This window comes from Rana temporaria, chromosome 13 (genome assembly GCF_905171775.1).
Source record: "Rana temporaria chromosome 13, aRanTem1.1, whole genome shotgun sequence".
Lineage (NCBI taxonomy): Eukaryota > Metazoa > Chordata > Amphibia > Anura > Ranidae > Rana > Rana temporaria.
Genome location: NC_053501.1, coordinates 79,349,782 through 79,377,125, shown reverse-complemented (window position 1 = coordinate 79,377,125; position 27,344 = coordinate 79,349,782). Strand labels below are relative to the sequence as shown.

At 41.9% G+C, this 27,344-nt stretch overlaps 1 protein-coding gene across 5 annotated transcripts in view; it reads right to left on the bottom strand.

Moving 5' to 3' along the window:
- FUT8 (fucosyltransferase 8) overlaps positions 1–27,344 on the bottom strand; it is a 269,165-nt gene that overhangs the window by 125,156 nt on the left and 116,665 nt on the right. For all 5 annotated transcript variants that reach the window (XM_040333742.1, XM_040333741.1, XM_040333740.1 and 2 more), the window contains one exon: positions 2,931–3,049. In XM_040333742.1, the coding sequence (XP_040189676.1) occupies positions 2,931–3,049 (119 nt within the window). The remainder of the gene's footprint in view (positions 1–2,930; positions 3,050–27,344) is intronic.

Here is a 27,344-nt window from a genome sequence, read left to right as displayed (position 1 = left end):
GAATATACTCAGCTAAAACATTACTTGAATACAAGGCCTGTTATAGCCCTAACATGACCTTGCACTACTCTTGAATTGTTGCTTTCTCTCTGACTGGACCACTCACTTTCACAGATATACCAGATCTTGACAAGGGAGTCCTATCCACACCCACCACCATTTCTTTTGAAATGGGAACAGGAATTTCAAATATTGCCAGAAGATATGGATTGGGACAAAATACTGTCTGTTTCATACAACCTCTCTATATCTTCTCATGCGCATGAATGCAACTATCATATCTTATCTAGAGTGTATCATTGCCCTACACCAGGGATATGCAATTAGCGGACCTCCAGCTGTTGCAAAACTACAAGTCCCATCATGCCTCTGGGTGTGATGCTTGTAGTTCTGCAACAGCTGGAGGTCCACTAATTGCATATCCCTGTCCTACACCATTACACAAAATTGATACCTCTATCCCCGATACCTTCTGGAGAGGTTTTCGAGAGTCTGGCACCATAATCCATATTTGGGGCACATGCCCGAAAATTACTACATTACGAGATAAAATACTATGCTTGTTTGATCCATTAGTGGAAGAGAACATCCCAAATGAACCTCAGATCACAGTGCTATCCATGTTGCCAGGCTCTTATAAACAAACTAAAATAAACTTAAATTAGACATTTTCTCACAGCGGCTCATTCGGCGATAGCTAGGCGCTGGTGCCAGTCTGAGGCTCCATCAATGGCTGAATGGGCTTGTGAATTAGACAAGATATAGTTAATGGAACGTATGGTCGCATGGGAGGAGGATAAATTTGAAATCACAGATTCTGGAGGATAAACTTGTGTGGACAATAAACCCAATTAGGGGTACATAAAACATTAGGAGCAACCTAAAGTTTCAAAAGGTGGAACCCTCCTGAAAATGACTTGGACAGTCTGGAAGAAACTGGACTTGGTAACCCATCAATTTTTAATACCCTCCAACGTTTAGACATGATCTTTTTGATATCACAATATTGGTAGGAATATGTGGTTACAAACTAAAAATTATGATCATTTTGATTCTTCTTAGATTTTGAAATACCACCCAACATGACATTTGTTACCCACCAATGTAGCCATTTCGGTCAGTACTTTTAAAATGTGGAGATAATTAGAGAACCTCCCCACATCTCAATATTAAAGGTCTAAAAAGTAAATTTTAGTTTGACTGGCCTCATATTGCACTAAAATGCCCGATTGATTATTATTGAGCTGCACCATGAACATATCAAAGGAAGTTTTATCACCATCACATAGGAGGACACTGTCAATATATCTGCCCAGAAGTCTAGCTCAGGTCTATTGTTGGTCTTGATGACGTTCCTCCTCCCACTTGGCAATAAATAGGTTCTCCATGCTCGGAAACACTGGCTGCACTGGAAACACTGGCTGCACTGGAGACAGGTGGCCGCACTGGCGACAGGTGGCCGCACTGGCGACAGGTGGCCGCACTGGCGACAGGTGCTGCATTGGTAGACATGGGCAGGCTGCATTTTTGAACACGGATAAAGTTGTTGTTAATATTTATTTTTAGAACTTAATTCTGCATAAAACATTTAAGTGTAATTTCATGAGATAATTTTTGAGGGCGTGTCTGGGGGCGGGACATGGTAGGGGTTGGACGGGGCAACTGGTGGCGAGTACGCCTTGAGGCCTGGCTAGTAGCTCAGGACTTGAAATTTTGAGCCCTGTTATATATGTAAATACTGTTAGCCTAGGTATATTACATATTTTGTAAAAAGTGCAATTGACCTTTGGCGCTTTTTTTTCTGTACTTATGTACAAATATTATTATACGAATATGTTTAAGTTACAGATACGGAATCAATTACCCAACTGTAAATTTCCCCCAATGAAGTAAAATATGTATCGGTGTGAATTTCTGAAACATGTCGGGATATTTGCTACAAATCTACTTGACTGACCACAGCTTGACTTGAGCAGTATCTTGGTTTGTTAGCGTTGGGTTGATATACCTGTATACGATGGTTCATTAATGTATTTTCTAGATTTTAAAATGAATTGTGTGTTCATATAAAATTAAAAACATATTGATATTTTTGTCTACCAATAAAGTTGGCACCAGAGTGCCTTTTTCATATACTTATTTCTTCCTACTATTCTGAATTAAAATTCCAAGGGGACGGCCCCTAATGCACGTTTTCTTCATTTAATTTTACCACAAAAAACTGGGAAAACATATTGACTTGAGTAGAAGCCTAGGGTGAGAAATGCAGCAGCTACTGTAAGTGGAAAAGAGGGTCAACAATGCCAGAACGGCGCTGTGACATGCAGTCTAGTCGGTTGCTGTCCAGTGTAACAAAGCCCCGTCTGCTCTTCATCCTCGTCTGTGAGAGAACACGATTCAGTTTCCCAGCAGTGAGTCAGTGTTGCGCCTATCATGGACGAGGACGAGGAGAAGGCGGGACTTTGTTACACTTGATGGCCACAGTGACGGGAGATCAGGCGAATAAGGCTGCAGATGGACACAGTGAGGCAGGAAGACTAGTAGAAGCCAAAGTGGGCTTTTTCAGCACGAAAAAAAATGTGCTGCAAAACTCAACTTCTACTCGAGTATATACGGAATGCATTTTAAGATTTTACAAACAAGCCAAATAATTTGTGCAATACTGCCAATTTATCCCATCTATTCTGTGCTTGCCCATATGTAGGCAGTAACTGGTAATCTTTTTTTTTTCCACTGCTTTGGCCGTTTTCTTTTTTAGTTTTGTTTTTTAAATAGGAGCATATGCAAAAAGACAATGACAAATCAGCTTTCATCATATTGATTGACAAATGGTATACTATGCTGCAATAAGTTTTGTTATGTTGAATATAAATCCAGGTGCAGAAGGCAGATCCTCTCAAAATTTCTTAGTAAAATTAATTATGACTTACCAGAACTACTGGATTGCTGTTTGTACATTTCTATCTGTTCTTTGGCTTTTAACAGCTGTTCTTCTAATGCTCGTATCCTTCCTGCTGCAGCACCTTGCTCGACTGGACCATCAGGTATCCTAGAAAACACATAGCCAACATGAAAAAAAAAAAAAAAAGGGAAGCTTCCTTGACTTTGCAGATGTACCCTAAACTCCTAAGCATATACCCTGGCAAATATTGCTCCATTCAGTAGTATTTGAAATTTCAGGTTCAACACCACAAGTCTTTATTAGACACAATGTAAAACCATATGCTGTATGGTACGTTGCCTGCAAAACGCAACCAAGAATGAATATTTCTAAATTGTGTCATGCGCAAATGTTGTTAAGTCTCAAGACAACAGGCTCACTATACAGAAGGGACCACAAAGCAGGTTGTTATCTTGTCTGCACTCCCGTGCAGCCCTAATCAACTGGCAGACCACCTGAAAGGTTTGTACTTGCTAAGCAAGCCAAAACCAACATAACTGCATCCTTCAGCTCTTCCATGTGTCACTTCGGTCTAGCATTGGATGCCCAGGCAAGAAGCGCTGCACTGTGGGTAAGTATGAAAGTGTAAAACATGCCCCATAACTGGGACAAGTGGTTAACGTTCACGCACCAGATCATGGCAGAGGGGGTATGCATTGACTCTACATGCAACAGGTAACGAAAAGTGTGTTTTATTGTTCCAAAAAAATAAAATATTTATATAATAATAAATATAAATATATATATATATATATATAAATATATATATATATATATATATATATATATATAAATATATATATATATATATATATATATATATATACATACACACACACACACACACACACACACACATATATACATACATACACATATATACACAAACACACACACATATACAAATACACACAAAAAAAAAAAAAAAAAAAAAAGTTCCTGACCCTTAATTTTCCACATTTTGTCATGTTACAACCAAAAACATTAAATTTGTTTTATTGGGCTCTTATGTAAAAGACCAACACAAAGTGGCACATGATTGTGAAGTGGAAGGAAATTGATAAATGGTTTTCAAAAGGTTTACAAATAAATATCTGAAAAGTGTGCCTTGCATTAGTATTCAGGCCCCTTATCTCTGATACCCCCATCTAAAATCTAGTGAAACTAATGGGATTGTAGGCCATACACATTCACCATGCAACCTTACTCCAGGCACAATCAAATAAATACACTGACCCCATGATTGGCAAATAAAGGCCGCGGTAACTTTATTGGTTTGAACACAAATAAATTAAATCAACCATATAAATTTTATTTTATAACTCAATATCAAAACGTCATTTATAAAGCAAACCAACCAAATGTGTGCAACTGCTTAGTTTTTTGTAACTCAAGCAGCATTAACTCATTACATTCTGACATATCACGTCCCCCCCCCTGGACTCCCAGGGTGACGCCTACCACATAAAAATGACCGCGACTGGGGAGGGAGGGAGGGAGTTCTTCAAGCTGCTGTGCTGACAGGAAAAGAGGAAGATTGCCAGCCCAGCCAATCCTTATAAGGCCTTTCCTGGCTACCCGAAGCTTCCGCTGCGTCCCATTGGCTGGCTGATGATCCCGAATTTTAAAAAGGTACAGTACATAGAATTAACACGACCAACATTAACTGTGTACATACAAATAACTTTTAAACCTTTAATAATCTTAACCCTGTGATGGCCACAATCCCACTCAAGTGGGCTCCTAATGTGCCCCCTTTCTTATTGCCTTCAGAAGCCACCTAATAAATAAAATCCATCTGTGTGCAATTTAATCTCAGTATAAATACAGCTGTTCTGTGAAGCTCTCAGAGATTTATTAGAGAACCTTAGTGAAAAAACGGCATCACGAAGGCCAAGGAACACACCAGACAGGTCAGGGATAAAGTTGTGGAGAAGTTTAAAGCAGGGTTAGGTTATAGAAATCCCAAGCTTTGAACATCTCATGAATCCAAAGCAAAAGGGACCAAATAAGTTTATTGATAGGGGTTACATATACTAAAGCTGGACATACACTGAGCAGGTGGTACTGCCAGCCATACTACAGTGCAGCCGAGGGATTCGTTCATCCACACCATTTAGCATGGATACAGAAATCTGTTAGATTTCTTTCCTTCAGCCAGCCTGAAATCTAACCATTTATGGCTAGATTTGGTCTGTGTGTGTGTGCATTACCCCTTTAACCCTTAGAATGCACTATACTGCATTATTTGTATAATTATGTGCAGCAAGAGTTGCAAAACAGCCAGATTAGTGGTGATGGTGTTGCGCCTAAACATTTGGGAGAAAGTACATGGAAACGGCAGGAATAATCAGGTATTTTGAGAAGATTTACATATTTATACTGTTTACTGTATACTGAGTTTCTGTACACTGGTAAAGGATTTTTTTTTTGGTTTTAAACAAAAATACACCAAACATTTTTTTTCGGGGGTTTAATGAGATGTTAAAAGATTTTGAAGTGCAATTAACATACTGTATGCTTTCTAAAAGTATCACACTGAATAAAAGAAAAATAAAATAAAATTACACACATACAAAAATGTAGACTCTAGTAATAAAAACATACGTAGCACACAGTACTGTGAACAATGACTGGACGGGTTAGGTCAGGTCAGGTTGATAAAGATCCAAGAATCAGGGAAAGGGAAGGAGTACACACCAAGTTGTGCAGCTCCTGAAAATAGGGCAAGATTATACACGGTCACAGAGTGAACAAAAAAGGGTGTAGGATTTGGGAATAAATGTTTTAATGAGATCACTGGCTACCATCTTCAAGCAGGTCTCTGAATGCAGATGCCGCTCACCAGCTTTCATTCCCTTACTTAGAACAACCTATTTGTGAAAGGAAGCTCCAATTGTTGCTTGTAAACTCAGTGCTGCAAGTCGGCTCAATCCTAGCTTTTATCCAAACAAGTACATCTGCTGGGATAGAAAAATGCTAAAGCTGGCCCATAAACCGTTCAGCAGAACTAGGCCGAAATTTGAACCATGTATGGGCAGGCTGAATGTACCCAATATGATCGATTGTACCATCAAGTTGAACAATCGATCATATTGGGTACAACCAGCCTGCTGGATTTTACATTCATTTATGCTGTTACAGCCACTAGCAATAATCCCTGTGTTCTCCCGGCAGGGGACAGCTTCCCACGCCAGGAGAACACAATGGTTCTGCAGGAGGGATTTCCCCCAACACTGATTGTGGTTTCAGGAAAGAAATCTGCTCAGTTTATGGCCAGCCTTAAGCCTCGCACACACCATACGATTGTTGGAAGGGGATTGTCTGTTGACAGACTGTTTTCTGTTAGAGAATTGTTTTCCAATTTTCAGCCAACAAATGTAGGATGGCGGCGGAAGTAGCCGAGGGCCGAGTGATTGCTCAGCCTCGGCTGCTGACATCGTGGGCGCGCTGGACAGGTAAGTGTCCATTTTTTAAAAGTCAGCAGCTGCCGTATTTGGAGCTGCTGGCTTTTAAAAAAAATAAAAAAATCGGCCGAACCTCCGCTTTAAAGGAACCCATTTAGAAAATAAAAAACAAACCCTTACAACCCCTTGAGAAATGATAATTTCCTTTAAAAATGTTTTTGCATTATTACCGTATTTTCCAGCGTATAAGACGACTTTTTAACCCCTTAAAATCTTCTTAAAAGTCGGGTGTCGTCTTATACGCCGGTAACCTAACATCCTTACCTTATCCTAAGACATGCAGAATCGCGTAAATTTTTCAAAGCCGCGCCTCCTACTTCTTCTGTTCCGTGATAGGCGGAACACTCAGCTTCCCAGGAACACTGAACACAGTGCCTCCTGGGAAGCTGAGTGTTCCGCCTATCACGGAACAGAAGACGTAGGAGGCGCGGCTTTTAAAAAAAAATGGACTGCCGCGATTCTGCATGTCTTAGGATAAGGTAAGGGAACAGTCTGGCATGTAATGGGGCACAGTCTGGCATGTAATGGGGCACAGTCTGGCATGTAATGGGGCACAGTCTGGCATGTAATGGTGGCACCGTGAGGCGAGGCATGACTAGTAGGAAGGGGGTAGTCTTATACGGCGAGTATATCCCAAAACCAAAATTTTGGCTGGAAAATTAGGGGGTCGTCTTATACACCCAGTCGTCTTATACGCCGGCAAATACGGTAAATCAAAACAAATTAGTATGTGTTTGAAGTACTGGTTTGCTGCTATGTATATAAAGAAAACTTCCCACTATCCCTAATTGTGAACAGCTGCGACATTGATTAGTGACCTCCCACTTAATTTTAAATGATAATAGTAAATAAATGGCGCGCCCATTCAAAAATTTTTGTCCTCCACGAAAACAAACACATACATACATACATACATACATACATACATATATATATAAAAGTATGAGTAAGGAACAGTAACAAATTCCGCCACATACAGTTCTACCCTGTTCCAATTTGCGCCCAAAATTGTAATAGGTTCGTAGAAATACATATAAAATCTCCACCAGGTACGTTAATGTGAATTGGCCGCTCACCTTAGGAAATGACCAGATTTGGTCAAACGGCACCATTTTTGTTGTTCTAAATAATGCTCAGATCAGGTTTCTGTCTGTCTAATGTAATCACCACATATCTCCTGGTAAGGTACTAGCTAGATACACTCCTTACATTTCCCATTTTCTTGCCTGGAGGAGAAAGCGCACCAGAAACTGGTCTTTATATGGAAAGCTCCTGCACAGAGGCAAAGGGGGAGATTTACTAAAACTGGAGCACTCCGTCAGGAGCAGCAGTGAATGGTAGCAAATGGTCCACAAAAACTGAATTACTAAACGGATCTGTTGGCCAAAGATGTGCTTAGAGACTGCGGGCCATATTCTCATACATTTCAGGCGGCGGAACGTATGTACTTTACGTTACGCCGCCGCAAGTTTAAGTGGCAAGTGCCGGATTCCCAAACCACTTACCTGTAAACTTGCGGCGGCATCGCGTAAAGTCCACCCGCGTAAGCCATCCTAATTCAAATGATCCAGGCAGGGGGCGTAGATCATTTAAATTAGGCGCGCTCCCGCGCCGATCGTAATGCGCATGCTCCGTCGGGTAAATTACCCGACTTGCATTGCGCTAAATGACGTCTCACGGACGTCATTTGTTTTGACTGTACCGTAAATGGCATCCAGCGCCATTCACGGACGACTTACGTGAACGACGTTTAATTTTGAAATTTCGACGCGGGATCGACGGCCATACTTAACATTGAGTACGCCACCTAGGGGGCATCTTTATCTTTACGCCGCGTATCGCTTACGGAAACGACGTTAAAACACACCGGCGGGCAAGCGTACGTTCGAGAATCGGCGTGACTAGTCATTTGCATATTCTACGCTGACCGCCACCTAGCGGTCAGCGTAAATATTGCTGCCTAAGATACAACGGCGCAAGCTGTCGTATCTTAGGCATGTTTAAGTGTATCTCAGTTTGAGAATACACTTAAACATAGGAAACGGACTTACGTAGGCGTATCTGTTGATACGCCTACGTAACTTGTTTGAGAATATGGCCCTGCATCTTCACAAAAGTAGACGTTTAGCGATCATGGATAATGCATTAAAAACCAACACAATTCACAATGCAGGGATGGTGACTTCTTCAGGAAGGTGTATGAAAACATATTCAAAGATGTCCTCCCAGTCTCCTCATGGCTTCATATGAAATGCCCCCCTGTGGTGTTAGGCACAGGCGGCCATTTCAAATGAAGCCACAAGAAGACATTAATGTATTTAATGCATTATCCATGATAGCTAAATGTCTACTTGGTGAAGATACAGGGGCAGATCCACATACCTTTGCACTGGGTGCAGCGTATCTAAGATACACAATGCCGCCGTAAATTTTTTTATTTTAATTCGAATCCTCAAAGAATTTGCGCCATAAGTTACGGCGGCGTAGTGTATCTCTGGCGGCGTAAGGGCGCGGAATTCAAATGGATGTAATGGGGGCGTGTTTTATGTAAATACGTCGTGACCCGACGTAAACAACGTTTTTTTTAACTGCGCATGCGCCGTCCGTGGGGGTATCCCAGTGCGCATGCTCGAAATTAAAACAAAACCAGCCAATGCTTACGACGATGACGTTATTCTATGCAAATTCCTATTCGCGAACGACTTACGCAAACAACGTAAAAAATTCAAAATTGGACACGGGAACGACGGCCATACTTAACATGGAGTACGCCTCAGAATATCAGCTTTAACTATACGCCGGAAAAAGCCGAACGCAAACGAAAGTAAAAACAATGCGCCGGCCGGACGTACGTTCGTGGATCGCCGTAACTAGGTAATTTGCATACTCGACGCGGAATTTGACGGAAACGCCACCTAGCGGCCGCCGAAAAATTGCAGCTTAGATCCGACAGCGTACTAAGACGTACGCCCGTGGGATCTAGCCGAGATGCCGTCGTATCTTGTTTTGGAGGATTCAAAACAAAGATACGACGCGGGAAATTTAAAATTACGCCTTGCTCCCTCAAGGTTAGGCCATTCCATCTTTGGCCACCGGGGGGAGCATCAATGTGTCGGCGGGATTCTTGGATCACCCCAGACTCCGCATGGCACCGTGCGCATGTGCGGCTTCGGGCCCGCATGCGTCCTGGCATCATGACGTCATGCCATTGCGATGGAGGGGACGGCAGTGGCCGAAGCACTTGCTTACAGGAACGCCGAGGGAGTCACGGGCTAGCCGCCATTGGGCGGCGTGGACGATGCGAGGGGGGAGGGAGATGGATGACACCTGGCACTAATAGGCTTAGACCCTACTTAAGTGCCAAATTTCCCCGGGTCTGATTGCGACAGTGGATGAGCTCCCTCCACATATACACATAGGATGTGAGCCAATGTAAGTACTAGATCTAGCATACCACATTTATTTTTCCTGCCATATCATTTTATACTACTCCCTATGTACTACCACCACCTATTGAAAAACATCACTACATTTAAAGCGGAGCTCCACCCTAAAATCACACTTTTCGTTAATATGTTCCTTTTAATCCATTTAATACAGTTATGCAAAAAAAAAAAATGTTTAATTCCCTGGATTAGCTTGTTGCTAGGCAGAATTTCTAATCTGCCTTCTTCCTCGACCACGGTCCTTCGCCTCTGCTCACTTAGCCGCACAGACTCCTGGGAAATTAGTGTCATCATTTCCCAGGAGACCGTGCGCTCTTCTGTGCCCAAAAAACGGAAATGACACGATCACAGATTTTTACAGCGCCATGTTCAAAAAGGGCACAAAGCCCTTACAAGCAGCATGAGAGAGGAAAATAATTCACGAAAATATAGGCATTGGTGACTCATCCAAGGCAGTCAGAGTTAGGTGACAAAAAGCAATCCTGCATTAGTCACACTAACCAAATCATCTTATCCGATTTGATGGTAGTCATAGATATAATATTAAATACTACTATCTGCATTCCTCTGAATTAATACTGCATATCAAAAAATGGGAGAGAAAAATAATTGGTCAGAAAGGAATACGGATAAATATGACTGCAATTTATTAATTATCCACATAAAAACACATTAATAACACAAGAAGTGCCAGTATCTCCACAGCACTAGTAAAATTAGACGTTAGTCTAAACAAGGACGAGTGGCCACCACAACCATACACACAGCTTACATACACCTGCAGGAATCAAAGAACTGGGGCATGATAAAGAATATATAAATCACAGGGCTAGATTGAGGATAATATAGCCGCAAAAAAATCTGTGAAGCTAGGTACAGTTCCAATCAATTCTATCACCAGTTCATAGAGGACTAATTCCACATGGAGATGAAGTAGAATAAACTACAATTCAATGGTAGACAGCAGCAAGTGAGTCCTTGGAAACACTGCTAGTTTGGCAGTGATAGGTGTGATTACCATATAGTAGGATCTGTTTGAACCAAGCAAGGATTGCTGTAGAGGCTGAAATCAGCAAAATGTACCATACGTCGGTACAGCTGAAAAACAAGATCACAATATCAGAGACTGCTTATTGCTTAGATCTTACCACCCTTGGAAAATAATCAGTTTCTATAGATTTCAGAAATGCCTCTGGTTACAGAAGCTGGCGTTTTTGCAAGTTCTTCCAGCATTAGGATAGGAAGTGCACCCTCAATTCAGGTCCTCTGCATACAAAAGGGTTGAGTTCCAGGGTGAATAGATGCCTTTGTAATGTCTTTGAATGCCAGTAGATGGCAGTGTAGATAGGCAATAAGAAGTCAGCATGCAGTTTCAAATACTTGCTGTATGTCTCAAGGTAATGTCCATGCAGTGATGTATGCTGCAGTATAAATAAATTCTCAAGTTGGGAGAAAAGGCCCCCAGTAAATATATAATCAGGTGGCTGAAATGATGGTCCTGCTTCATCGCTGATGATCGAAACATGTAAGCATCACGCTTATCAGCGATGAAGCAGGACTGAAGCAGGACTGATTCAGCATTTATCTGCGGATATATCCAGTTATCTACTGCATCTAAACTCTGACAACACTTTCCTATGTCCCCAGTCGCACACTGCTTTTAGCAACGGTTTTGTTACATGGGGTTTGGTGAGGTTGAAAAAATGAAATTTGACTGCGTCCAGGAACGATTTATAGCAGCTATCTGCACATAACTGCAGGTAATCGCGGTTTACTATTTCACCTGCAGATAGAAGTGGCAACAAGGAAAGAAAAACGGGAAGCACTTTAGAAATGGCAAGAATGTTCCAATGCAGCTAAAGCATACTTTTAACAGCGACAGAACAGCCACCCGTGTGAAATGGGCCTAATAATCCAATCGTGAAAGCAGGTATTTGATCCGCATACAATTCACCCCTGTTCCAATCCGTGCCCAAAATTCTGATCTGTTTGTGGCACACTATGTATTGTACTGTATTATTGAATATATAACTACTGGTGACACATGTTTTAAACTGCCTCTAACCAGAGTCCATCATTTTTAACCCTTTCACGCCGATGGATCGCATATATGCGTCCTCGGCTTTCAGGGGATATACCGGGATGATCCCGGTACCGTTGTTTAGAGCGGGCGATCGGCTTTCCAAACATAACAACTAGGGTTGTCCCGATACCACTTTTTTAGGACCGAGTACAAGTACCGATACTTTTTTTCAAGTAGTCGCCGATACCGAATACCGATACTTTTTTTAAATGTGTCCCCAAATGCAGCCATGTCCCCCACATATGCAGCCATGTCCCCCACATATGCAGCCATGTCCCTCTAGCCATGTCCCTCACATATGCAGCCATGTCCCTCTAGCCATGTCCCTCACATATGCAGCCATGTCCCTCTAGCCATGTCCCTCACATATGCAGCCATGTCCCCCACATATGCAGCCATGTCCCTCTAGCCATGTCCCTCTAGCCATGTCCCTCACATATGCAGCCATGTTCCTCTAGCCATGTCCCTCACATATGCAGCCATGTCCCTCTAGCCATGTCCCTCACATATGCAGCCATTTCCCCCATACCTTTTGCTGCCGAAAGCCGCCACCGCCGCATGGAGAAAATGACAGCATTTATTTGAATAGCTGTTTTGCCCGCGCGTATAGACACTCCCCCTTGCTCGGGATTGGACAGATCACGATCACCCATCCAATCCCGAGCAAGGGGGAGTGTCTATACGTGCGGGAACACTACAGCTATTCAAATGAAAGCTGTGATGTTCCCGCACGCCGTTTAACCCATGCGGCGGCTTTCGATGCGGCGGCGCAATGCGGCGGGGGGGGGTAAGTATTCTATTTAGGTATCGGGGGTATTTACGCGAGTACGAGTACTCCCGCAAATACTCGGTATCGGTCCCGATACCGATACTGGTATCGGTATCTGGACAACCCTAATAACAACCGATGCGGCTAAAAGCCGCTCGGTTGTTATGCCGGAGGAGCGGGAGGGGACATCCCCCCCCTCCCGCCGCCTCTCGCCGCTCTGACCGGGCCTCCCGTCCCACCGGGAGACCCGATCCACGATCCGGCGCCTCCAGTGTCTCGGCGAGCTCTGAAACAAAGCCGTAAACGGCTTTGATTCAGTGTCCGCATTGAAACCACGGAAGCGGCGTCATGACGTCACTTCCGGGTTTCTCAGATGACAATGGCGCCGGATTTAAAAAAGTACACAGTATTCAGAATCGCCGTTTTCGGCGATCTGAATACTTTGAAGTGCAAAAGAGGGGTCGGGGGTCTTTTAGACCCCCAATCCCTCCATAAAGAGTACCTGTCACCACCTATTGCTGTCACAAGGGATGTTTACATTCCTTGTGACAGCAATAAAAGTGATCAAAATGTAAAAAAAAAAAAAAAAAAATTTAATATTAGAAAAAATAAATAAATAAATAAGAAAACAAAAAAAAAAATTTTTTAAAGCGCCCCCCTCCCCGCGAGCTTGCGCAGCAAAGAAAGCGCATACGGAAGTCGCGCCCGCATATGAAAACGGTGTTCAAATAACACATGTGAGGTATCGCCGCGATCGTAAGAGCGAGAGCAATAATTATAGCACTAGGCCTACTCTGTAACTCTAACCTGGTAACCGTAAAAAAAGATTAAAGCGTCGCCTATGGAGATTTTTAGTTACCGTAGTTTGTCGCCATTCCACGAGTGCGTGCAATTATAAAGCGTGTCATGCTTGGTATCTATTTACTCGGCATAACATCATCTTTCACATTATGCAAACAAATTGGGCTAATTTTACTTTTTCATTTTTTTAAAATTCATTAAAGTAAATTTTTCCCAAAAAGTTGTGTTTAAAACACCGCCGCACAAATACCGTATGACATAAAATATTGCAACAATCGCCATTTTATTCTCTAGATTCTCTGTTAAAAATATATATATAATGTTTGGGGGTTCTAAGTAATTTTCTAGCCAAAAATATGGATTTTAACTTGTAAACACCAAATGTCATACATAGGCATAGGCATGAAAGGGTTAATACCACAACTATTTGTATCCTTATTTATTGCTATACAAAAGTAAAAATTTCCCCTTATACATGTCTAATTTTATTTAATTTAATACACCTTGTCGCTAAAAAAAACCTTGGGGAAACCGTTCCACTTTTGTGGATTCTCAACATATGCGTTTTTCCATTCACATAGGAAGGACAATTGGCGGAATTTGTTATATATATATATACACAGTGATGAAAATAAGTATTTGAACACCCTGCTATTTTGCAAGTTCTCCCACTTGGAAATCATGGAGGGGTCTGAAATTGTCATCGTAGGTGCATGTCCACTGTGAGAGACATAATCAAAAAAAAAAATCCAGAAATCACAATGTATGATTTTTTTAACTATTTATTTGTATGATACAGCTGCAAATAAGTATTTGAACACCTGAGAAAATCAATGTTAATATTTGGTACAGTAGCCTTTGTTTGCAATTACAGAGGTCAAACGTTTCTTGTAGATTTTCACCAGGTTTGCACACACTGGAGGAGGGATTTTGGCCCACTCCTCCACACAGATCTTCTCTAGATCAGTCAGGTTTCTGGGCTGTCGCTGAGAAACACGGAGTTTGAGCTCCCTCCAAAGATTCTCTATTGGGTTTAGGTCTGGAGACTGGCTAGGCAACGCCAGAACCCATCTTCAAAGCTCTAACTGAGGGAAGGAGGTTGTTGCCCAAAATCTCGCAATACATGGCCCCGGTCATCCTCTCCTTAATACAGTGCAGTCGCCCTGTCCCATGTGCAGAAAAACACCCCCAAAGCATGATGCTATCACCCCCATGCTTCACAGTAGGGATGGTGTTCTTGGGATGGTACTCATCATTCTTCTTCCTCCAAAAACGGTTAGTGGAATTATGACCAAAAAGTTATATTTTGGTCTCATCTGACCACATGACTTTCTCCCATGACTCCTCTGGATCATCCAAATGGTCATTGGCAAACTTAAGACAGGCCTTGACATGTGCTGGTTTAAGCAGGGGAACCTTCCGTGCCATGCATGATTTCAAACCATGACGTCTTAGTGTATTACCAACAGTAACCTTGGAAACGGTGGTCCCAGCTCTTTTCAGGTCATTGACCAGCTCCTCCCGTGTAGTCCTGGGCTGATTTCTCACCTTTCTTAGGATCATTGAGACCCCACGAGGTGAGATTTTGCATGGAGCTCCAGTCTGAGGGAGATTGACAGTCATGTTCAGCTTCTTCCATTTTCTAATGATTGCTCCAACAGTGGACCTTTTTTCACCAAGCTGCTTGGCAATTTCCCCGTAGCCCTTACCAGCCTTGTGGAGGTGTTATTTTCATCACTGTATATATATATATTTGTATATATATATTTATTAAGGGGTTAGCTCGGTAGCGGGGTGTGTAACCCCCTGGATGGGTTCACTACACACTGAATTTATACAGACAGGCAGTCGAAGACGGTTGAAAACAAAGGGGCAGATTCACATACATTTAGATAGGCGCCGCCGTATCTTACCTGGCTTCAAGTCGAATCCAGGAAGATTTTTCGCCGTAAGTTACGGCGGCGTAGTGTATTTCTGGTGGCGGAATTCAAATCGGCGATTAGGGGGCGTGATTCATTTAAATGAAGCGCGTCCCAGCACTGATTGAACTGCGCATGCTCCGTTTCGAAATTTCCCGCCGTGCTTTGCGCGAAAGGACGTCATTTTTTTAACTTAGACGTGACTTACGTCCACCCCTATTCACGGACTTACGAAAAAAAAAAAAAAAAAATTTTGACGCGGGAACGACGGCCATACTTAACATGGCAAGTCTATCTATACGCCGCAACATAGCAGCTGTAACTATACGCGGGAAAAAGCCGACTAGAGACGACGTAAGAGAATACGACGGCCGTGCGTACGTTCGTGGATCGGCGGAAAAAGCTCATTTGCATACAACAACGCAAACTCCACCCAGCAGACGCCGAAGTATTGCATCTACGATCCGAAGGCGTACGAAGCCGTACTCCTGTCGGATCGAACCCAGATGCCGTCGTATCTTGGTTTGAGGATTCAAACTAAAGATACGACGCGGGAAATTTGAAAGTACGCCGGCGTATCAGTAGATACGCCAGCGTACTCTCACTGTGAATCTGGCCCAAAGATTTTGGTTTATTCTTCCATCTTGCTGGAAACAAGTGCAAGCATCCAAACAGCAAAAACAAAATCAAACATAAAATAAACCCTGGCCTCTTGGGGTGTCTACCTTCACCACACAGGAACCTTTCTAGGGAGTCTGGCACAGCCTAGTGCTGGGCAGACACTGCTAGTCATAGAGCAGAAAAACAATAGTCTTGATTTTTATCACACAGAAAAATCAATCCTCTCCTCACCTCCTCAGAAGACTTTCAGCTACTGCTCTCTTTCACTCAGAAAGCCTCAGGATGCAGCAAATCAGTGGTAATCCTCTGGATTACTTATAGAGGCCTTAATTTCCTCATTCTGAACAGCTGAAGTTTTCCAACGCCCTTAGACCTTTTCTGGCTACTTTTGCAGCCAACGCCTAATAACAATTGGTGTATTGTCTAAACAAGGCAGAAATGTATGTCCTGTGACAACACCCACAGATTTACCCGACTTCCTGTCACAATATATTTATATATATATATATATATATATATATATATATATATATATATATATATATATATACATATATATATATATACATATATATATACATATATATATATATACATATATACATATATATATATACATATATATATATATATATATATACATATATATATATACATATATATATACATATATATATATACATATATATATATATATATATATATATATATATATACATATACATATACACACACACACACACACACACACACACACACACACACACATATATATATATACACAGTACAGACCAAAAGTTTGGACACACCTTCTCATTCAAGAAGTTTTGTTTATTTTTATGACTATGAAAATTGTAGATTCACACTGAAGGCTTCAAAACTATGAATTAACACATGTGGAATTATACAAAACAAAAAAGTGTGAAACAACTGAAAATATATTTCATATTCTATGTTCTTCAAAGTAGCCACCTTTCGCTTTGATTACTGCTTTGCACACTCTTGGCATTTTCTTGATGAGCTTCAAGGAGGTAGCACCCCATTACTCTCCTTCTTGGTCAAATAGCCCTTACACAGCCTGGAGCTGTGTTTGGGGTCATTGTCCTGTTGAAAAATAGATGGTCCAACTAAAACGCAAACCGGATGGAATAGAATGCCGCTGCAAGATGCTGTGGTAGCCATGCTGGTTCAGTATGCCTTTAATTTTAAATAAATCCCCAACAGTGTCACCAGCAAAGCACCCCCACACCATCACACCTCCTCCTCCATGCTTCACGGTGGGAACCAGGCATGTAGAGTCCATCCGTTCACCTTTTCTGCGTCGCACAAAGACACGGGGGTTGGAACCAAAGATCTCAAGTTTGGACTCATCAGACCAAAGCACAGATTTCCACTGGTCTAATGTCCATTCCTTGTGTTCTTTAGCCCAAACAAGTCTCTTCTGCTTGTTGCCTTTCTTTAGCAGTGGTTTCCTAGCAGATATTCTACCATGAAGGCCTGATTCACACAGTCTCCTCTTAACAGTTCTAGAGATGTGTCTGCTGCAAAAGGTGGCTACTTTGAAGAACCTAGAATATGAAATATATTTTCAGTTGTTTCACACTTTTTTGTTATGTATAATTCCACATGTGTTAATTCATAGTTTTGATGCCTTCAGTGTGAATCTACAATTTTCATAGTCATAAAAATAAAGAAAACTCTTTGAATGAGAAGGTGTGTCCAAACTTTTGGTCTGTACTGAGTATGTATATATTATACACACACACACAATATATATATATATATATATATATATATATATATATATATATATATATATATATATATATATATATATATATATATATATATATATATATATATATATATATATTGTACAGGACGCCATGGCTGGGTCCTGGAAGGACGTTATATTTCCCCTCTGTTTGGACTGTGGTGCCTTTAAGGGAACGGAAAGGGTTAATGCACCTGTCCAAGGAAGTAGTTTAAAGCAGACAGGAAGTGCAGGTGAGAGTGAAGGAGTGTAGGAGAGTCTATGCATGGTGAATGGTGGACAAGGAAAGCTGTGGAAGCTATGAAAAGCTGTGAAAGGACTTGGCAGTGTGTTGCCTGAAAGCCTGCTACTGAAGGACTTACCTGCAAGGACTATTTAACTGTGATAGCAGTTCTGAGCTGTACAAGTCGGTGAGACTGTTATTTCCTTTGTTTTTGCTGCTGCTAAGCCATTTAAGTTTAATAAACCTTAGTTTTGATTTAAAAAGCTTGTGTCCTGCGATCAAGCTGGTTCCCCAAACATTACAATATATATATATATATATATATATATATATATATTATTATCGTATTTATTGCGGTATAACGCGCTCCCGCGTATACCGCGCACCCCTAAAGTTGCCCTGAATCCTGTGGAAAAAAGTTTTTTTTGTACTTACAGTTTTGGTGTCTTGCGTGGTGTCCATCGGCGGCCTCGGTCTGCGGCTTCGGGTGTCCTCTTCGTCTGGTCCGGCGTCCGTCTGCGGCTTAGGGTGTCCGCTTCGTCGGGTCCGGCGTCCGTCTGCGGCGTCCTCGCGTCCTCCCCGCTCGTTTCCCGCGCCAAGTTTTGAATACTGCGCCGACATATACAGAGCGCAGTACACTTGTTTATTGTCGGCAATGCTCGGCAACTCTCGCGCTGACGTCCTGTACGTCCAGGACGTGAGCACGGAAGGAGCCGAGACTGCCTGACTATACCCGAGTGTACTGCGCTCGGTATATGTCGGCGCAGTATTCAAAACTCGGCGCGGGAAAGCGGGTATCGGCGTATACCGCGCACCCACGATTTTGCCCTGATTTTCAGGGCAAAAACGTGCGCGGTATACGCCGATAAATACGGTATATATAATTTTTTTTTTTTTTTTTTTGTAGGTTTTCACGGAGAACAAAATAATTAGAATGAGCGCACCATTTACTATTATCAATAAATCTAAAAAAATGTCATGAATGTCAATGAGAAGATCATCTGCTATAGAACAAATATTTGTAGAGGAAAAAAAAAAAAAATCAACCATGCCTCTTTTCTTCTGATACAGTTGAAACTGCCTCTTATCCAAATTAATTTAAAGTTGGTTGAAATGAATTAGCTGAAATCCTGTGAAAATCTAGATTACGGCTGCTGCAATCAATTTAAATTGTGCTCAGTAGAAAGGAGAAAACAAAAAATCAAAACTCATTACAGACTCTGAGTGCAAATCAGGTAGCATAGCAACATATTCAGCACACGGGGAAGCTCAATACTGAGTAAGCATTCCACTTCCATTGGCAATAAACCCACTAGGGATGAGTGACAAAGATTAGAACAACAAACAAGAAATGTGTTGATAAAAAACATATGTACAGTGCCTTGACAAAGTATTCATACCCTTTGAAGTTTTCCACATTTTGCCATGTTACAACCAAAAATGTAAATGTATTTTACTGGAATTTTATGTGATAGACCAACACAAAGTGGAACATAATTGTGAAGTGGAAGGAAAATGATAAATCGTATTCAAAATGGTTTACAAATAAACATCTGAAAAGCGTGGTGTGCATTTGTATTCAGCCCCCTTTACTCTGATGCCCCCAACTAAAATCTAGTGGAACCAATTGCCTTCAGAAGTTAGAGAACCTTTGTTAACAAACCGCATCATGAAGGGCAAGGAACACACCAGACAGGTCAGAGATAAAGTTGTGGAGAAGTTTAACCACTTCCCGACCCCCGCATGTACATATACGTCCACAATATGGCACGTACAGGCACATGGGCGTACACGTACGTCCTCGCCTATTAGCGGGTGGGGGGTCCGATCGGGACCCCCCCCGCTACATGCGGAGGTCGGGTCCGCTCGGGGAGCGATCCGGGACCACGGCGCGGCTATTTGTTTATAGCCGCTCCGTCGCGATCGCTCCCCGGAGCTGAAGAACGAGGAGAGCCGTGTGTAAACACGGCTTCCCCGTCCTTCACTATGGCGGCGCATCGATCGCGTCATTCCCTTTATAGGGAAGACACGATCGATGACGTCATTCCTACAGCCACACCCCCAAACAGTTGTAAACACATACTAGGTGCACCCTAACTCCTACAGCGCCACCTGTGGTTAACTCCCAAACTGCAACTGTCATTTTCACAATAAAGAATGCAATTTAAATGCATTTTTTGCTGTGAAAATGACAATGGTCCCAAAAATGTGTCAAAATTGTCCGAAGTGTCCGCCATAATGTCGCAGTCACGAAAAAAATTGCTGATCGCCGCCATTAGTAGTAAAAAAATAAAAAAAAATAAAAATGCAATAAAACTATCCCCTATTTTGTAAACACTATAAATTTTGCGCAAACCAATCGATAAACGCTTATTGCGATTTTTTTTACTAAAAATAGGTAGAAGAATACGTATCGGCCTAAACTGAGGAAAAAAAATGTTTTTATATATGTTTTTGGGGGATATTTATTACAGCAAAAAGTAAAAAATATTGCTTTTTTTTCAAAATTGTCGCTCTATTTTTGTTTATAGCGCAAAAACTAAAAACCGCAGATGTGATCAAATACCACCAAAAGAAAGCTCTATTTGTGGGGAAAAAAGGACGCCAATTTTGTTTGGGAGCCACGTCGCACGACCGCGCAATTGTCTGTTAAAGCGACGCAGTCCCGAACTGTAAAAACCCCTTGGGTCTTTAGGCTGCATATTGGTCCGGGGCTTAAGTGGTTAAAAGCAGGGTTAGGTTATAAAATATCCCAAGCTTTGAACATCTCAGAGTTCTGATCCAACGGCCCCATGCTCTACAACACTGCATGTCATTTAACCACTTGCCGACCTCCTCATGTACATATACGTCAGCAGAATGGCACGGACAGGCACATGTACGTACCTGTACATGCTCTGCTTGACGTGGGTCGGGGGTCCGATCAGGACCCCCCCCGGTACATGCGGCGGTCGGGTTCCCTCGGGGAGCGATCCGGGACGACGGCGCGGCTATTCATTTATAGCCGCTCCGTCGCGATCGCTCCCCGGAGCTGAAGAACGGGGAGAGCCGTATGTAAAAACGGCTTCCCCGTGCTTCACTATGGCGACGCATCGATCGAGTGATCCCTTTTATTAGGGAGACTCGATCGATGATGTCAGTCCTACAGCCACACCCCCCTACAGTTGTAAACACACACAAAGTGAACCCTAAATGTTACAGCGCCCCCTGTGTTTAACTCCCAAACTGCAACTGTCATTTTCACAATAAAGAATGCAATTTAAATGCATTTTTTGCTGTGAAAATGACAATGGTCCCAAAAATGTGTCAAAATTGTCCGAAGTGTCCGCCATAATGTCGCAGTCACGAAAAAAATCGCTGATCGCCGCCATTAGTAGTAAAAAAAAAAAAATGCAATAAAACTATCCCCTATTTTGTAAACGCTATAAATTTTGCTCAAACCAACCGATAAACGATTATTGCGATTTTTTTTACCAAAAATAGGTAGAAGATTACGTATCGGCCTAAACTGAGGAAAAAAAAAATTATATATGTTTTTGGGGGATATTTATTATAGCAAAAAGTAAAAAATATTGAATTTTTTTCAAAATTGTCGCTCTATTTTTGTTTATAGCGCAAAAACTAAAAACCGCAGATGTGATCAAATACCACCAAAAGAAAGCTCTATTTGTGGGGAAAAAAGGACGCCAATTTTGTTTGGGAGCCACGTCGCACGACCAAGCAATTGTCTGTTAAAGCGACGCAGTCCCGAACTGTAAAAACACCTTGGGTCTTTAGGCAGCATATTGGTCCGGTCCTTAAGTGGTTAATGCAAACTTTATGCAAGTCATTAGGATTGAGTATGCCCATCGGCCAGTAACATAATGGGGTTCACAAAAAAAATTAAAAAATTAGCCCTTTATAGTACAAAAAGAGCAAATCGCTACTGTAAATATTACTTTCACTGTCCCACAGTAAAAAATTAACCCCTTACAGTAGCGATTATTTGCTCTTTTTGTACTCATTTTAGTTTTTTTTAACCCCATTAAGTTACTAAACATCTCAGGCCTGGGTCACACCAGGTCATTTACATGGTTTCCTATGGCACACGTTCACATCCATGATTTTTTTCAGCTGCTGAGTATTTGGAAAGGGCAAGAACTTTCTTATAACAAGAAAAGGACTTTACTTTTTTTTTTTTTTTTTGTATGCAAAACTATGCCATTTCGTTTTTTTTGTTCAATATACTTCAATAGAGAAGCTGCAGAAAAGCATGTAATGCAGTTTTGCAGCAATTTGTACTTTTTAACCACTTCCACCCAGGACCATTTGTCAGCTTAAAGACCAGAGGTATTTTTACAATTTGGCACTGCGCTGCTTTAACTGCTAATTGTGCTGTCATGCAATGTTGTACCCAAAAGAAATTTGCGTCCTTTTTTTCCCCACAAATACACCTTTATTTTGATGGTATTTGACTGCCTCTGCGATTTTAATTTTTTGCAATATAAATGGAAAAGACTGAAATTAATAAAAAAAAAAAAAATATATAACTTTTTGTTATGAGAAAAAATCTAATAAATTCAATTGTATTCATACCTTTAGGCCAAAATGTATTCAGCCACATGTTTTTAGTAAAAAAAAAAAAAAAAAAAAAAAGAAGAAGGTCAATAAGCGTATATTTATTGGTTTGCGCAAAAGTTATAGCATCTACAAACTAGGGTACATTTTCTGGAGTTTATACAGCTTTTAGTTTATGATTGCATCATTGATCTTATTTCTTGAGGTGCTAAAATGGCAGGGCAGTACAAAACCCCCTCAAATGACCCCATTGTAGAAAGTAGACACCTCAAGGAAATTGCTGAGAGGCATGTTGAGCCCATTGAATATTTATTTTTGTCCCAAGTGACTGAATAATGACAAAAAAAAAAACGAAATTTTTATATTGCTCAAACATGCCATGGTTCTATATGGAATTGCACCTCAAAATACATTCTGCTGCTTCTCCTGAGTACCAGGATACCGCATGTGTGGGACTTTTTGGAAGCCTAGCCATGTACGGGCCCCCGAAGACCAAGCACCGCCTTCAGGATTGTAGTTTTGAAGGCCATAAAATGCCAAAATAGCACAATCCCCGTCCCCCAAATGATCCCATTTTGGAAAGTAGACACCCCAAGCTATTTTCTGAGAGTCGTGTTGAGTCCGTGGAATATTTTATATTTTGCCACAAGTTGCGGGAAAATTACAAACTTTTATTTTAATTTTTTGCACAAAGTTGTCACCAAATGATATATTGCTCAAACATGCCATGAGCATATGTGGAATTACACCCCAAAATAAATTTCGCTGCTTCTCCTAAATACGGGGATACAACGTGTGGGACTTTTTGGGAGCCTAGCCGCATATGGGGCCCCCAAAACCAATCACTGCCTTCAGGATTTCAAAGAGCAAATTTATGATTTCACTCCTCACTGCCTATCAGAGTTTCGAAGGCCATAAAATGCCAAGATGGCACAAACCCCCCAAATGATCCAATTTTGCAAAGTAGACACCCCAAGCTATTTGTGGAGAGGCACGGCGAGTATTTTACAGCTCTCATTTGTTTTTGAAAATGAAGAAAGAAAATGTTATTTTTTATGTTTTCAAATTTCAAAACTTTGTGACAAAAAGAAAAAGAAAAAAAAAATGTTTTTTTTTTAAACTGTTCCTTCCTTTTCACTATACGTCGTGTTTAGAAACGTGTAGGCCTCTTTACATGTGTACTTTCGATTTGCCATTTTGTGCTCTAAATTTACTGGTACAACTCGTGAGATTCACAGGTGTAAAAGCTCCTAGGCTGTCAGCAACTGTATAAAACGCTACCAAAAAAAAAAAAAAAAAACTGTTAGCAATCACAGGGATCAGACCCGACTCTGTGAATGCTGCAGTTATGCGTTTAGTGTTTTGTAAGCAACAGTGATCGATCGATACTGCACTTGGGTGGGGTGGGCTGGGCGGAGGGGCAAAATGCAGGTGCTAGCAGGTATCTGGGCTGATCCCGCTAACACTGTGTTTTTGGGAACCCTAAACAGCTGGGGACACTAGTATAGATCTGATCAGATCAGATATTGATCCATTCAGATACTATACCACTAAGGGAGGTGTATGCTGCGTGCGTGGGTGTTAGCGCTACTGGCACTAACCTGACACTGCCTGGGGCGACGCAGACCCTGACACTAAACCTAACTGATATCACCCGCCGATCAGGGGGTTAAACCTTTATTGGGTAATAAACGGTATGTGCCCTGACACTATAAAAAGCAAACAAACTAACCAGTGTCACCCATAACACATACGGTGATCACTGGTGAAAGGGTTAACTAGGGGGGGCAATCAGGGGGTTAAAACCTTTATTAGATAATATATGGGGGTACCTGACACTAAAGAACCAACTTACTACCTAGCAGCACCCGCGACACCAATACAGCGATCAGAAAAAAAAAAAAAGTGACGGAGGGGGTGATCTGGGGGGTGAAATGTGTGCCTGTGTGTACTGGTGTCAGTGTAGTGTTGGTGCACTTACTATTGATATCTTCTCTCCACGGGCTTCGGATGAAAAGACCGCTGCAAGGAGAGATGACATCACTTCCTCTGTGTTTACAATTCACAGATAGAGGAAGCATTCGATTCACCAGGAGCGATCGTGAGGGGGTGGCCATGAATCGATGACTGCCCCCTCATCACGGATCGCTCCTGGAGGGATTCCGACCGCCGTGGACACCGGGGGGTGGGGGGTGGGCTTGATCGAGCCCCCCACTCGCTGGGAGGCAGGGACGCAATATATATTGCACACACACGTCGATTTGCCTGCCTATGCCATTCTGTCAATGTACATCATCGTGCGGCGGTTGGCAAGTGGTTAATCTGCCCAACAACAAATTGGCAAAAAAAAAACTAAGTCACAGAAAAATAACCTAAAAAAAAATAAAGTCATCAGATTAAATCGAAACCGTAAATCGGCCAAATAGGTTATGAAAATAATAGTTAGTTGCCCTACTTTCCTTTATTTATTCCTCCTCTTGATGTTCGATTCAAATACCAGATTTATTGGTATTTAATGTCTTTCAGACATGTTGAGTCATCAGCTCCTGAGTAAGTGATCTTTAACCACGAAACGTGTCAAGCTTTATGGGATGCATTCATGTTTAGAATACACAATCACTGTCTACAGATTATGCCATACAACTCCACAACATGGAGCACAATTGGTAACAGGAATGTGCTGCTTCAATGTGTGTGTGTGTATATATTTATAATTGAATATACACACACACACACACACACACACACACACACACAAACACACAGTATCTAAAAAACACACAGTATCTAAAAAAACTGAGTACACCCCTCACATTTTTGTAAATATTTTTATTATATCTTTTCATGTGACAATCACTGAATCAGTGCTCCTAGGGGTGTACTTAATGGCTGTGTGTTAGTGTAAATTTGTTGTCCCAGCAGTAGTTAGTACTACTTACTCTGCCAGATTTTTGTTGCCCTGTCCCAACTATTCTGAGATGTGTTGGTGCCATTCATTTAAAAAAAAATGTTTTTCCTAAAATAGCAAATTTTAAACACTTGATATGTTTTCTATTGTAAATAAATAACGCCCAAACTTTTTTGGAATTGGGGTTGTACATGAATTCAAATGACAGACCTGTGAAACTGTAACTAGATAAAACTAAACATAACACTAACCCACATGAATAGGGTCGGGGTGGAGTGGTAACCTAACCCAGCCATAACTTATTCAAGCGTGACACAGTATCCAGAGCAAAATGTGTCACTTGTGTGTGTGTAAGTCATAGTGGATTGTTACTATTAAGCGCCGCAAGGTATCTAGATTTGTCCATCAATCCCCATACATTTCACAAGATCAAATTTATCTTAAAGAAGTTGTGAAGGCAGAAGTTTTTTCATGTGAAAGCATTCTTTGCATTAAAGTGGGGGTTCTGCGGGAAATCGTTTTTTTTTTAACCTGTGCATCTACTGCTATTAAACACTATTAACAGTGTATTTACATCTCTGAATTTTCTAGGCATCCGCATGCGAATTCGGCCGTAAATAAGTATTTATAAAAATGTGTCCTGTGAGGTTCCATCTTGCTTGTGGGCGCTGTGAAGCCCACAAGCAAATACTTCCTGGATTCTGTGAATGCTCTAATCCCACGCATAGGTAGTGTTGACGGCGAGCGGCAAACTCTGCTGAACACACGTTTTTAAAGGCTAAAACCGATGTTTAAAAATGCCCGTTTTGCTGCAAACTTCGCAGCGTTTTACTGTGTTTGCATTTATAAGCGTTTAGTTAAACATCATAAGACCCTCCCGAAGCTCAAAAAACAGCATTATTTAACCATTTCAGCCATTTTGTGAGACCAGAGTGAACAGCAGCTGAGAGAGCAGCAGTGTACTTGTATTTAGCGTGTCACTTGCCACATCACCTGCCACAAGTTGTGAATTGTCCACTTGCCACATCACCTGGCCACGTCAATGGCCACGTCACCTGCCAAAAGTTGTGGATTGTCCACTTGCCACGTCACCTGCCACAAGCTGTGGATTATCCACTTGCCAAATCACCTGGCTACGTCACCTGCCACAAGTTGTGTATTGTCCACTTGCCACGTCACCTGCCACAAGTTGTGGATTGGCCACTTGCCACGTCACCTGGCCGCGTCACCTGGCCACAAGTTGTGGATTGTCCACTGGCCACATCACCTGCCACAAGTTGTGAATTGTCCACTTGCCACGTCACCTGGCCACGTCACCTACCACAAGTTGTGGATTGTTCACTGGCCACGTCACCTGTTACGTCAACTGGCCACAAGTTGTGGATTGTCCACTTGCCATGTCACCTGGCCACGTAACCTGCCACAAGTAGTGGATTGTCCACTTGCCATGTCACCTGGCCACGTCACCTGGCCACAAGTTGTGGATTGTCCACTTGCCATGTCACCTGGCCACGTCACCTGGCCACAAGTTGTGGATTGTCCACTAGCCACGTCACCTGCCACAAGTTGGATTGTCCACTTGCCATGTCACCTGGCCACAAGTTGTGGATTGTCCACTAGCCACGTCACCTGCCACAAGTTGGATTGTCCACTAGCCACGTCACCTGCCACAAGTTGTGGATTGTCCACTAGCCACGTCACCTGCCACAAGTTGTGGATTGTCCACTTGCCACGTCACCTACCACAAGTTGTGGATTGTTCACTGGCCACGTCACCTGCCACAAGTTGTGGATTGTCCACTTGCCATGTCACCTGGCCACGTAACCTGCCACAAG